The following is a 14,623-nucleotide window of genomic DNA, read 5'->3' as shown; positions in this document are numbered from 1 at the left end:
TAATTTATTTAATTCTACCGCTCACCTATGACGTCACAACATAGCAGTAGTTTAGAACAATTTTTAGGGTGAGTATGCGATTTTGCAAAATTATTTTTACAAATAATGATTTTTTTTAACTTGGTAATAAATGTGCCTAAGAAAAATATGATCTTAATTAGGAGGAATCTCGAGATACTGAGGGTGACCTTACTCTACAGCATCACCCCTTTGACGTTTTAAGTTGAAAATTTAATGGCATCAATGCCCTATATATATAGTAGTAATCTGACCAAGGTTGATCAAAATCTGCCCAGTAGTTCCAGAGATTTAGAGACCCAACACTGATCACAGGTACATATGAATATTTATAACCGGAAAATTTCCATCGCGTTTTTTGGGTCCCTTAAGTGTTAAAATGTCATGATCCGGTGAAAACCGCATATGCCCAAATTGGACCGATTACCTTCCCTTCTAGAACTATAGCGCTATTTAGACGGGAATGTAAAAATTACAACTGTAATAATGAAAACCAACTATTTGTAATTCTTACAGAAAAGGACGGTTTCAAAAAAAAATGTTTTCTGTAAATTTGTTTTATTTATTAAAAAACAGATTTATTAATAAACAGATAAAGGAAAGTTATTTTCGGGCAATTTTATCGAGATATGACACCCCCCTTTCTTTCTTTTTCCTGTTTAGCCTCCGGTAATTAACGTTCAGATAATATTTCAGAGGATAAATGAGAATGATATGTATGAGTGTAAATGAAGTGCAGTCTTGTACAGTCTCAGTTCGACCATTCCTGATATGTGTGGTTAATTGAAATCTAACCACCAAAGAACACCGGTATCCACAATCTAGTATTCAAATCCGTGTAGAAATAACTGACTTTACTAGGACTTGAACGCTGAAACTCTCGACTTTCAAATCAGCTGATTTGGGAAGACGCGTTCAACACTAGACCATCCCGGTGGGTTATGACACCCTCCTTCTTCTGTATATCCCCACACACTCCTTGAGTTATTTCAGAAATTTAATGATATCAATATTTCAAATTGCTAGATTTCTAGATTTTTTGGAATTTTCGAAGAATTTTTTTTGAACCTAACCAAAATTCACCCCAACACACATCTTTCTATAACGTTTATAGAAATTTCTATAACTACAGCCGACCTCCGTAGCTAGGTAGGTAGCGTCTCGGCATCTCTTGCGGAGATCCCGTTTCCGAATTCCGGTCCGGCACGGCATTTTTTCATTCACTACCAAATTCTACCGGACTAATAACCATAATTGTTCATGACCACTCTTTTATAACAAAAAGAAAAAAAAAAGTGTTTTTATGATTTTTGGACTACGAAGGTTTTCAATGTCGACATTTAGAAAACCCGACATTAAAAAATATTGGCCGATCAATATACTTTGCCTTTTTTGGGTATGCTGCTGCAGCAACATTGTAAATATAACTGAGAAAGTAAAACTTTTATAAAGGAATAACAACAAAAATTAAAGAAATAACGCTTTCATGTAAATTTACAAGCATATAATTGATTACGTTGATCATATTAAATATTATTAAAAATCAGGTGGGGCTGTGTCGGGGCTCACTGCCGTTGATTTAACGTGAAACGTTACAGACCTTGGATAATCTCGGGTTCCTCCGAGTTACAAACCGACCAACTTATCTGTAGAGTTAAAAGGGAGAGCCACCATCATATTTTTTTGGAACAAAACTGAAAGTCTCCAATGGGAAATTTTAGTTCCTTCATTTGGCCAACTCCACAGATAATGGCTGTATGTCAGCGAGTCACTTACAGTGTATCGGATTGAAATAAAAACGGGACATTGACTGCGTACTAAATTTAATTTTAACATAAAACAGACAGAAAAAGGTACATGATATTTATGTTGGCTAATATTCGACGACAATTTTGTTCAACATCGGTCTGTGATATGAGAAGTAAGAAACATAAGGCGTAATAAGCAACGGTAGAGATGCTCGCGCCGTCGGCGTCGTTCACTGAGCGCGCCGTACCAGATTTGCGACGCTCCCTAAACAGTCTCGCTCGCTCGGCACCGGACACTGTACGATACCTGTGCGTAACCCATAACCTCCCCTTTCCAACGATATGCGTAATCTATATTTCCAGCCGGTTTTTGTGCGGGCAGAGGCTGACATTAAATTTTTATATTTTTTTACACGTTTAGTTTAATTTTTTATATAATTATTGTCCAAAATACACTTATTATTACTTAAATCGATCTATCTCGACAAACTCATGAATACAAACCCATGAATCATCGCGATATCACGTATACACTGAGTGGAAATGAGCGAGAGCGCCAGTTTTGGCCGATTTGCGTTGATCCCCCTTCCCGGCAACCCGCTCATCAGTGAGGCAAACTCAAAGTCCTACCGATGAGCTGACCGTGTAAGTTATAAAATGACTTCGCAGTTACATCTCTGAGACTAATAGGTAGGACGATATAGACCTTTTCGTTACGCTACAAATTTCTGTTCTGGTACGCGTATGTTTAGGTGTGATTTTAAAGACGTTTCACGTCAAAAATTAGATTATGCAAAGGCTAATTTAAGGAATCGATTAATATTTTTTAAAAAAATAATAAAACATTATTAAGTAAGTTAATATATAAATAAATTATAAAGATATGTTTAAAAATACCTGAAATATTAATTCTCTGCTCACACTTTCGCCTACAAGGTGACTTACGTCTTATCATAAGCTTTATTTATCAATAAACTAAAGCTATAATAATAATAATAAAATACTTTATACGTTTTTAATTAAAATCACATAAAAGTTAATTTCACACAGCCGTAAAATTTATGTTGAAAAATCAAACTTAATTGATTTGAGTTCTAAATTTCAAAATGTCTTGAGTTTTTAAGGTAAATATGATTTTAATAATATTTTCATCAAAATATTTAAGCTTTACTACGAGTATTTAAATTCGCTCTGTATTTAGATAACAATTTTGTTACACAAACCGAGAAGCCGGCTTATTAAATATACCATTTAAAGTAGTTTTTCATGTTAAAACAAAAATAAAAAAATTAGATTCTCGCTAAAAAAAATCTGCTTTCTATGAATTTCCACACACAGGAAATAATTTTTTGAAAAAAGAAATCCTTTAAATAAATAAACAATAGTTCAGCGTTTACCATATTACACACAATAGAAGTTTCATGTTGGATTCAAAATATCATGTATAATGGAGCAATTTTGCCTTCCTGCTGTAACTGTATACATAATTATTCAGCCCGTTGTCTAGTTTGACCCTCACCATTTGTTAATCAGCTGTTAACAGGTAAGCCTAAATACCGGATGAGCTAAAAAATTAACACAGTTACGAATGTAAAATTTTATAAATAAAACGAAAAAATGACATAAAGTAAATTAAATTCTTATTTACATTAGTAAAAGTTTATATATTATCATATTTTTACTTCCTTTTACAAAGTATGGTAATCGTGAAAAATTTCGGTTTTTAGATTTCAACGGAAATATTCATTTTGATCATCCCTGAATCCATTTTCGCTAGTTTCGATGTGACGTCTGAACGTATGTATGTATGTATGTACTCAAAAACAATTAGCCGTAGGATGTTGAATTTTGAATTTACGACTGCTGTAACTTCTAGTTGTGTACCTCCTCTTTTGATTGCAATCGACTGAACCAAAAGTGTCCAAAAAAACCAAAAATCCAAAAACTTTGGGTTTTGGAATTTTTCTAATTGCAGTAATAACCCCTCACAATGATACGTAACTGTACTTATTTTCATTGGTTCCAGAGCCAAATAAAATTTTAATTAATGAAATTATTGGATTTTATAAGAGGAAGGCACATAGGTTCGAATTCGACATCATTTCCTTTTTTTAACTTTTTTTTTTTAATTTAAATATGTTGACTTATTAATAATTATTAACCTCTGATTGTAAAAAATAGTTTTACAGTAAATAATTTAATAATAGCAACAAAAAAAAAAAAATATGAAAAAATCAAAAGTTATTACTGAAATAAAATTTGATATACTTTTAAAAATGTGTATATGTAATTTAATAGATATTAAGGAAGTCACGAGGTATCCACATCAGATTTTTTAGAAATGATAAAGTAGAAAATCTATAGAGATAGATTTACTACGAAATTCCAACTAATTAAATAACTGATTTTGATGTGAATGCATCTGATGAATTTCCACAAGTATAGAGCTGCATGTACGAAATTTCTATGAAACGAAATCATGATAGACTTAACTCGCAAATTAAACATGAAAATTAAACTTTAGAAAAACAAATTGCATATACTTTTAAAGATGAAGGATGTGAAAAATTATGCGAAACCAGTTTCATACCACCCACTTCACTCTACCGTTGCCTTTACAAATTACTAAAAAAGTGATTGTGGTGTAGTGTTTGTTTGAATGTGACTGTATGATGAAACCATACAGTCTTCACTTTCAACCAAACATTAACAGATTGCAACATTTTATCGTCAAACACTCTTGTTTGTCGACCGATAAAATTTAACAGGGTGACAATAAAATTCGAACTGTGTACAGTTTTGTAAATAAAAAAAATATATTTTTTTTTGTTTTACAGAAATTTCGGATACGTGCGCAATAAATACGATCAGAAATAAAGGTAACGGCCACCGAAGAATAGATCAAAATAAGACAAACAGAGACAGATTTCACCTACATCGACTAAACGAGTTAAAATGTTCGGACAGCGAAAGAAACTTCGCATAGCCGAATAGTCGATTACAAGGTTTGGCCGAAGTACGCCTCTGGATTTTCTCCTACCTTAATAACACAAAAGATTATTTAGAAATATTAGAGTTGAAGGCAATGAGATAATAAGTAATCAAGAACATTGATTTAATACTAAAAATGGTTTCAGAACAATAAAAAGTTCGAAAATGTGTAAGATATACAATGTCTTTACTTTTTTTCTTGATGAATTTTGTAGCGTATGAAGAATGCCGTGCCTGACCAGGATTCAAACCCGGGACCTCCGAAACAAAGACCATGACGCTACCACTCCGCCACGGAGATCGGCGTGGTATTTTATAACTGAAATATTTTTTTTTTTATTGGTCAACATCCATGCAAACATCGGTTATAAAAATGGTATTTATGTTGCAAGTGTACCCCTGTGACAGCTTTGTGACCAATTTTTTAGAACTGGTAAAGTAGAAAATCTATAGAGATAGATTTACCGAAAAATTCCAACTAATTTTATAATGTAAAGACAAATGCTTATTACGGATGTAATATGCAAATTAAAAGCTTCTATTTGATGAATTAATAATTTTTACACTTCCGTCTAGATAAGGCTATAGCAGAGCTACAGCTCTAGAAGGGAAAGTAATGTAATCGGTCCAATTTGGGAATATGCGGTTTACACCGGATGATTACGTTTTGACACCTAAGGAACCTAAAAAAATTAAAAACTGAATAGAAATTATCCAGATGTACGCGCGTTGTGTTCGGTGTTGACCTCTAAATCACCTTACATCTCCTGAATTATTGGACCGATTTTGACCACACTTGGTCAGATTATTTCTATATATGGGGATGCCATTAAATCTTCAACTTAAAAGGTTAAGAGGGTGAAGCAGCAGAGTAAGATTACCCTCAGTATCTCAAGATTTTGCCTGATTAAGATCATATTTTTCATAAGCACATTTATTAAAAATTAAAAAATAACGATATTTACAACAAAATAAAATTCAAAAATCGTAAAACTCTTATCTCAAAAAATCCTTTAAAGTATTACTATTTTTTGACGTCACAGATGAGCGATAGAATTAAATAAAAAAGTATTATTAAAAGTGTAAAAAAGTAAGTCGGTCTGTCTGGGTCTCGAATCCGACCTCCCGGTTGAGACAGTACCTGGTGCGTTAAGCCTCGAGGCTACACCACTCTGTCGGCCGTACAAGTGAAATTTGTTGTATTTAAGTTGTGAAATTACATTAGTTTAGTTAGTGCCTATCATCGACGCTAGTACCACCACACCCGCACAAATTAAATACGGTATGCACGCGCGCTTTAGTTATAATTATTGAATTAAATAAACGAAAAAAATATTATATTTAAATAAAATGATAAATATTTTAAACTAGAGACCAGGCAATGCTTCGCTATTGCTCTATATATATATATATATATATATATATATATATAGAGAGAGAGAGAGAGAGAGAGAGAGAGAGAGAGAGAGAGTTTAAATGAACACAATTGAAAATTTGATAAAAAAATTAAAAAAACTGAACTTCACAAATTTTACCTTTCACTTATTCTCCTTCCCCTTTTCCCTTTCCAACTTCTCCCTTTCACCCTTCTCCCTCCCCCTCTCACAGTTTTCTTTTTACACTTTCTCGTTTTCCCCATTTCTCTTTCCACCTTTTCCCCTTTTTCCCGCACGTAAATCGGTCCATTCGTTTTTTGCTTTTTAGCGGACACACATACGAACATGCCTTTTATATATATAGAATAGAAAAGTCTGTTTGTATATTTGTTTGTTTGTTTCGTAAATATCTCGACACCGGCCCCACCTAGCGGGTCGAAACTAATTCAGAAACCTTCCCTGGCATACGTCCAACCATTCCCCAAAGATCCATCGCTATCGGATGAATAGTTTAGGAAGGCATAAGAGACATACAGACAGACAAACGTTCATTTTTATATATATAGATGTTAGGTATGTATGTGTGTGTGTGTGTAAGTCATTGATTCTCAAACATTTTTGCCCACCGCCCAGATTGAGAATCAAAAATTTTCTAGCGCCCCCCAAAATTTTTAAACTTTGCGTCTGTTAAAAATAATAATAATTGCAATTACCGTTTTTAAGATACGCTCTTAAAAACAGCAATTGCCATTATTGTTTTTAAACGTGGCATATCCTACTTCCGAGTTGAAACTTACATTTTAAATGAGAACAATTAAAACACATATTTGGAAGTATTTTTATTAAAATTACTTTCAAAAAAATTACAATTGTTTCTATATAGTTATATAACAACAATAGTGATAGCATATTCAATATAACAATACAATAATTAAAACAAAGCTTTCAATTGAAAAATTACACTTACATTAACGTGACGGATAAATCTGATGTGCTTTAACGAGCTTGTTAATATCAGGCTCAAATTACCTAAAAAACAGCCGTAAGTCGCCGCGTTCAGTAATGATCTTGGGTTGAACTGAGAGCGGGTGAAACATGTTGCAGTATCAATCTTTAAAAATTTCAATACCTCGGCACAAAATGAACAAAACCCAAAAACTGCTACGCTACATTAAAAACCTCACAATCTGTAATTAAAGCTAGAAAAAAACACTTTAATTTCCATATTTATTTGTATCAATACGTTGCTTATATCGGAAGATATGCAGCATTAAAGACAAAAGTAGCCTTTTCTCTTTAAAGTGGTTCAGAAAAATCGTAGGCAAAAAAAGAAATTAAAGCTTAAATCTTAAGCATTTAAACGATTTAAATGCGGTTTACTGAAAAAACTTCGTTTCCCCCACGCACTCCATCAAACACGGAGAAAAACTTTCAAATTTTTAAAACTTTTCTTCTCAATGATTTTTTGTTTAATTTGATGATTTTTTAAATCTGAAGTATACTGTCAAAACGTAGGGTATTCAAGCTTTAATTTTTTTTTTATTCGACTCTAAGTCTTTTGGTTGTAAAGTTAAAGTAGTTTGAGTACAATAATTTTTTATCATAAAATATAGGTGTCCCTTTAATTTTGTTGTACTAGTGTAGTAGGTATTTAATTTTAGTTTGAAATATCAGAAAAACATAATTTTTGTCTTTTTTTTAATCAGCCATCGCCTTCCTAGTCCGCCTGAACGCACCCAATTTTCGGTAGGCCTTCTACCACCCACCTGAAAGCCTCCAACGCCCACAAGAAGGCGTTATCGCCAACTCTGAGAACGAATGGTACAAGCCGTACAACAGAAACAACTCACAGTTGTCAGATTTTTTTTAAATTACAAAAGTTTTAAAAAGTATACATTTTCTTTTTTTTTTAGTAAATATGATATTCTAAATTTACAAAATTTCGTATCTACCAGAATATGATATTTACATTTATAAGCTAAAGTTGAAATATCTAGTTTTGAAAATTTCAGAGTTTTGTTAATCCAGACAGCAAATTCATTTTTTTTTTGTCTTCAGTCATGTGACTGGTTTGATGTAACTCTCCAAGATTCCCTATCTAGTGCTAGTCGTTTCGTTTCGGTGTATTCCCTACATCCTACATCCCTAACAATTTGTTTTACATATTCCAAACGTGGCCTGCCTACACAATTTTTTCCTTCTACCTATCCCTTTAATATTAAAGCGACTATTCCAGGATGCCTTAATATGTGACCTATAAGTCTGTTTCTCCTTTTAGCTATATTTTTCCAAACGCTTCTTTCTTCAACTATTTGTCGCAACACCTCTTCATTTGTCACTTTATCCACCCATCTGATTTTTAACATTCTCCTGTAGCACCGCATTTCAAAAGCTTCTAATCTTTTCTTCTCAAGTACTCCGATCGTCCAAGTTTCACTTACATATAAAGCGACACTCCAAACATTTACTTTCAAAAATCTTTTCGTGACATTTAAATTAATTTTTGATGTAAACAAATTATATTTCTGACTGAAGGCTCGTTTCGTCTGTGCTATTCGGCATTTTATAACGCTCCTGCTTCGTCCATCTTTAGTAATTCTACTTCCCAAATAACAAAATTCTTCTACCTCTATAATATTTTCTCCTCCTATTTTCACATTCAGTGATCCATCTTTGTTATTTCTACTAAATTTCATTACTTTCGTTTTGTTCTTGTTTATTTTCACGCGGTAGTTCTTTCGTAGGACTTCATCCATGCCATTCATTGTTTCTTCTAAATCCTTTTTACCCTCAGCTAGAATTACTATATCATCAGCAAATTCATAAAACATTTAAAAATTGTAGGGAAGTGAAAAATAATAAAATAAAAAATGGTACTGTGGTACCACTTGCATCAGTGAATAGGAGAAATTAAAATTCCAGTAAATAGAGATGTTCCGCGTTAGTAAATTTTTTAGCCGCTTTCATTCAGCCAGTAAGAACAAATGAACATAAAAAAAAGTTCAATAATTTATGGATACAATCACACTTAAAGAAGAAATGAGTAATCTCATCGGTCCATTGATTCGCTAACCCCCCCCCCCCCTACAATTCACTAGTAAATTTACTTATATATATATAAAATTAGCCATCAACTTTTAATTATAGAAAAATGAAGCTTAGCAGATATTCCTGCTCAAACTATCTATTTTTCAGTATGAAAACACGGATTTGACGCTAGATAAGATTGTGACGTAATATTTTAAAAAGTATGAAAAACAAAGAGGTTTATATAAATGATATCAGAGTACAATAACCCTAACGAAAATATAGCCATTTAATATTTTTCATAATTAGTATTAAAATTAGCTTATAGTAAATCCTAAATAATGGTATCCACCCAAATAATAATCATTTCGATTTTATAAATTTCACTTCTCTATTTTTAACTGTGGAAAATTTATTTGAAGTTTTCCTTTTTTTGTTAACATTCTTTATTCAAAATTTAAATATAAATTTAAGTAATTTTTCATTGCATTTAAATATTCGTAGGAAATAGAACTTTATTTAATGTATATAAGATAATTTTATAATAATTTTAAACATTGAAAAATATTATGTAAATCAAATTAGTATATTTATAAAAAGTAGCCCACCGGGCTGGTCTAGTTGTTAATTCGTCGACGTAAATCAGCTGATTTCGAAGTCGAAATTTCTGAGGTTTAAATCCTAGTAAAATTTAATCACTTTTATACGGATTTGAATAGTAGAGAATGGATACTGGTGTACTTTTGTAGTTGGGGTTCAATTAACCATAAATCTCAGAAATGGTTGGACCGAGTCTGTACAAGACTACACCTCATTTACTTGTCGTATATAACTTCATTTCACTGAACAGTTGGGGAACCTTGCTTACTGTTCACTAGCTGAACAGATTGCAACGTACATACATTAGAAAAAAATAAATAAAATATATATTTATAAAAAATAAAATATTTTTCCGCATATGTCAATAGGACTACTGCTTAGGTAAACTCTAGCATTATCACTTTATACGTGATAATGGGCAAACTTGGAAATTGATTGATTTTTGTGAAATAGAAAATGAGCAAAATATGGAAAGATATCGTGATGTAGTTTTCCAGTTAATAATGAAGAATTGACTACAAATTCAAAAAAGTTAAAATTAGAATTAAATAGCCAATATGAGAATAATTCAGAATCTTCCAAATTTTTAATCCTGTTTTTATTTTTTTATTACAGTAATTTATAAGTAACTAATATAATTCCAATCAATTGAAAAAGTAGAAAATCTTTAAAATCTTTCAAATTTGACACCTAACATCCTTCTAAGTGTCAATTTTCTTTTTTTTTTACGCAATTGTTTTCCTGTTTCGCCGCCGAAAGCACCGTCAGGTATTACTTCAGAGGATGATATGTATGAATATAAATTAAATGTAGTCTTGTACAGCCTCAGGTCAACCATTCCTGAGATGTATGGTTAATTAAAAAAACTCAACCACCAAAGAACACCGGTATCAACGATCTATAATTCAAATCCGTATAAAAGTAACTGCTTTTACTAGGATTTGAACCTTAGATCTCTCGACTTCGAAATCAGCTGATTTGCGAAGACGCGTTATGTGTAAAAAAAAACCACCGGGTTGAAAAAAATATCCTTAATATCCTGATTATATTAAATTATTTTGAATATTATTCCATACAAGAACACAAATAATAGTTTATGAACAATCGTAAAAGATATACCACAAAAAAAACGATTAATTCAATTTTTCACACATGCTGATACAGATAAAAGCTGAAATCCTATCATATTTAGATAAGTTATCGAAATTACGTAGTTAATAAAACCTGTTCGTTTTTAAAATGTATATTTAGAAAAAAATTAATGTTGTAAGACCATTTAGTGTAAAAATTTAAATCATAAATTGCTTATACAATAAAACCTCCCCAAAACGGAATCTGACGGGACCTAGTAAGAATTCCGTTTTGAAGAGGTTTCCGTCGCACCTATATTTTAAAAATTGAGCTAATTTATCGTGAGGTCCTGTGCTATGAATTATACAAATGTAAAATGAAGTTAGACAAGGATAAACATTTGGAATAATACGGAAATTATACTGCATAGAGAGAACATTAACCACCAATTTTAAAAAATTGTTAGTAATTTTTCATTTAAAAGTTTAATTAGAAGAGATTTAATTAGCCTAAAAATAAAATAAAATAATTTTCTAAAATAATCAAGTACAGTTTTTGTTTCAATAACACCCTTGGAACTTTCGTTTTCAATAATTATACACTTCACTTCAAGTATAGACTTCAGTAACACAAGTAAATAGAAAAACTTCACTTATCCTAAAACAAAACATGATCTAACACCAAATCTAATATAAAATCATTTTCTTAAATAATCAAGTGGTGTTCTGTTTCAATAATTTACTCTTCGAACTTTCGTTTTCAATAATATTTCTAGCTGTTAACATATACTTTCGCAAATAATCGCTGTTTATACGAATCGCGAATTCTTCCAACGGTGCGACCATACCCAATGCTTTTCCAAAACTGTTAATTTTTTTTCTGTGTTCTCTCCTTGTTTCGAATTTGTGCCAAGTTTTGACGAAAAATATATCGGGACTTAAGAAACTGTATGTTTTGAGGAGGTTTCCGTTTTGTAGAGGTTTCACTGTATCCTCATTGGCATTATTATATAATAAAACTAAAAAGTTAATTTTTTTAAATAATCGTGATAAAAATTATATTATTTATTTCTTCAGTAAATTACTTTTCTAAAAAAAATAAATTTTTTAAACTATTCTGTAAACGAGCCAAACATTTTATTAAAAATTCTTGTAAATTTTTACTAAAAATTTTAGTAAAAATAAATGCGTATTCTTACCTGTAAACGATATTGTTCTCTTAGTCGTTCTAGGAATAATTACTCGTTCCATTATTTTTATTTAAAAAATAAATAAAAAATATATAAATTTATATATCACTGAGAAACTCGCAACTGAACTGCCGCACGTGGTAACCGAATGAACGTTTTAAAATGTTTGAAGGCTCAACGATGTTAACATATACACACAAATTTATAAAGAGTGATAGAAGGAGGGCGAATGAGTGATTTAGGTGGGAGGTAGTGAAACAATGAGAAAACGGGCGAGGAAGCGGCAACACAGTGGAAGAGTCAAACAAAATCACACGTGTTAGTATGTTGGTGCGACCTCCGCGTTAACTACTACGCAGTAATAATGGGTGGTTTAACAATTTTTTTTCTTCATAAATTTACAATTTATTTATCAGGTAACAGAGAATTTATAATACTTGATTCAAAGATTACTATGGTATAATTTTAAGTAATAGTAAATTAAAAAAACGTGTAAATATTCGCGTGTATGTAAACAATACAATATATATTTACGAGTGAGCGATATATCCAGATTGTAATAAAACTTACCTGTAATTAAGTCTAAAAAAATTATTAAAAAATTATAGTATGAAATAATTTCAGAAAAAATGTCTAAATTAGAGAAAATAAATATTCTCAAGATTAAATTAAAGAAAAAACTTCTATTTTAATTTTCCCGTCTAGATATCGCCGTAGCAGAACTATAGCTCTAGAAGGGAAAGTATTGTAATCGGTCCAATTTGCGGTTTTCACCGGAACTTGACGTTTTTACACCTAACGAACCCAAAAAAACCGGATGGAAATTTTCCGAATAATAGTGATCGTATGTGTATTCGGTGTTGGCCTCTAAATCACCTTACATCTCCAGAACTACTGGACCGATTTTCACCAAACTTGGCCAGATTACTTCTATATATGGGGCTTTGATGCCATTAAATTTTCAACTTAAAAAATCAAGGGGGTAAGACTGTAGAGCAAGATCACCCTCAGTATTTCGAGTTTTCGCCTAATCAAGGTCATATTTTTTCTTTGGCACTTTTGTTAACGATTAAAAAATAACAATATTTGCAAATTGCACCCCACACAAAAAAAAATGTTCTAAACTACTGCTATGTTGTGACGTCACAGGTGAACGGTAGAATTAAATAAATGAATAATATTTACTAAATTGTAAAATAGTAACAAGGTCTAGCCGGGTCTCGAACTCGATCGCCAGGTTGATTCGGTTCCGGTTCGTTAAGTCTCGCGGCTACACCAGTCTGTCGGTCGTACAACCGAAATTTGTACTATATAAATTGTGAAATTACATTAGTTACTGCCGATCGTCGCCGATAGTACCGCCACCCCGCACGAATTAAATACGGTATACGCGCGCGATTTTGTTAGAATCATTGAATTAAATAAACGAAAAAATATATGTAAATAAAATTATAAATATTTTAAATTCATTTTTGTGTGTGTGTGTGTGTGTGTGCACGCGCGCGCGCGTGTTTAAACCGGGCATCGGAAACAACCAATTGTAGAACTTTCTGTACAGTTATACGACTTTCCTTACAGCTATAGAGTTGCTAAGTTCTCTACAGTTGTTAAGGAAAGTCCTACAACTGTGCTGTCACCTCTTTTGCAACAAAAATTGGTAAAGTTTAACTTAGATAAAATCTATTATTTAATAAAGTAATATAAACACTATCATTAAAATATCTAAATAACAATTATTTCAATGTTTAATTAATTTGATTTTTTTTTTAATTTAGGGGATTGTAATATACAATAATATTAAATCTCTGCTTTACTTAGATCGAGTGTAAATCAACCACACAATAACTTGGTTAATATAAGTCGATTTTTTAATGAAATTTCTTATAAATTTGGCAATCCTGTTTTGCTTAGGCTAATAAAATAAATCAACCTTCATATTTTTATTTTATGAGAAAAATGTAATGAACATTTTTATGATATTCCATGTTAATTTGAAGTATCTTATTTTTATTCAATAACAATTTTTATAATAGTCAAAGAGCACATTCAAAAAGTAACTTAGAACCATACAAACACAATGATATGTTGAAGGATTGACTGATCTTTTACATTACAAGTAATGTTTTCTGCAAAAGTTGGTAATCCTGTGTAGAGTGCAGCTTGTTTTTGCAAGGCAATCGGGCTGGAAACAAGAAGGTGTGCTTGGTTCTTAATTGTAGGTTCATCAGTTTTGAACGAATGAGAGAATATCTTTTTGTATGTATTCAGAATGGTTTTAACTTAAGAACGGCAAATATTTTTCATAGAATACATATTCCACGATTGAGTACACACAGGCAGTGAAAGTTTGGTATATCATTAATTTATCAACTGAGAAATTTAGGGAGGCGGGATTGGTATGCACTATGAGCGAAATAGTAGACCAATACACAATGAAGAAAAGACTACTAAACGTACAAGTTGCTGTGCATGTTGTCCAAACATGTCCGTACAAAAGACAGAAAGTAGTGGTTTTGTAACTGCACACAACCCTGTTTGTAATAAGCTCAGTCTTACCCATTAAAAAGTGAAATTGGTTCAAACGTTATTGGCCACTGCAGAAA

General features: G+C 31.7%; 2 protein-coding genes across 3 annotated transcripts in view; one reads left to right on the top strand and one right to left on the bottom strand.

Annotated features, from left to right (window-relative positions):
* The window catches only part of LOC142321412 (uncharacterized), a 111,255-nt gene extending 98,982 nt beyond the window's left edge, over positions 1-12,273 (bottom strand). Inside the window, exon 1 of one of the 2 annotated variants that reach the window (XM_075359479.1) lies at positions 12,030-12,273. Coding sequence is in view for 1 of the 2 variants with exons in the window: in XM_075359481.1 (XP_075215596.1) it covers positions 12,030-12,081 (52 nt within the window). In the remaining variant the exon portion in view is untranslated. The remainder of the gene's footprint in view (positions 1-12,029) is intronic. The other variant, XM_075359481.1, reaches the window with a different exon arrangement.
* Positions 12,274-12,289: 16 nt separating this feature from the next.
* Positions 12,290-14,623, top strand: part of LOC142321414 (uncharacterized) — a 55,710-nt gene continuing 53,376 nt past the window's right edge. Inside the window, exon 1 of the mRNA XM_075359482.1 lies at positions 12,290-12,436. The gene's annotated coding sequence lies outside the window, so the exon portion shown is untranslated. The remainder of the gene's footprint in view (positions 12,437-14,623) is intronic.

The sequence above is a fragment of the Lycorma delicatula genome, chromosome 3 (assembly GCF_047948215.1).
Source record: "Lycorma delicatula isolate Av1 chromosome 3, ASM4794821v1, whole genome shotgun sequence".
NCBI lineage: Eukaryota > Metazoa > Arthropoda > Insecta > Hemiptera > Fulgoridae > Lycorma > Lycorma delicatula.
Note: the sequence above shows the minus strand (reverse complement) of the source record. Positions and strands in the feature narration are given on the sequence as shown.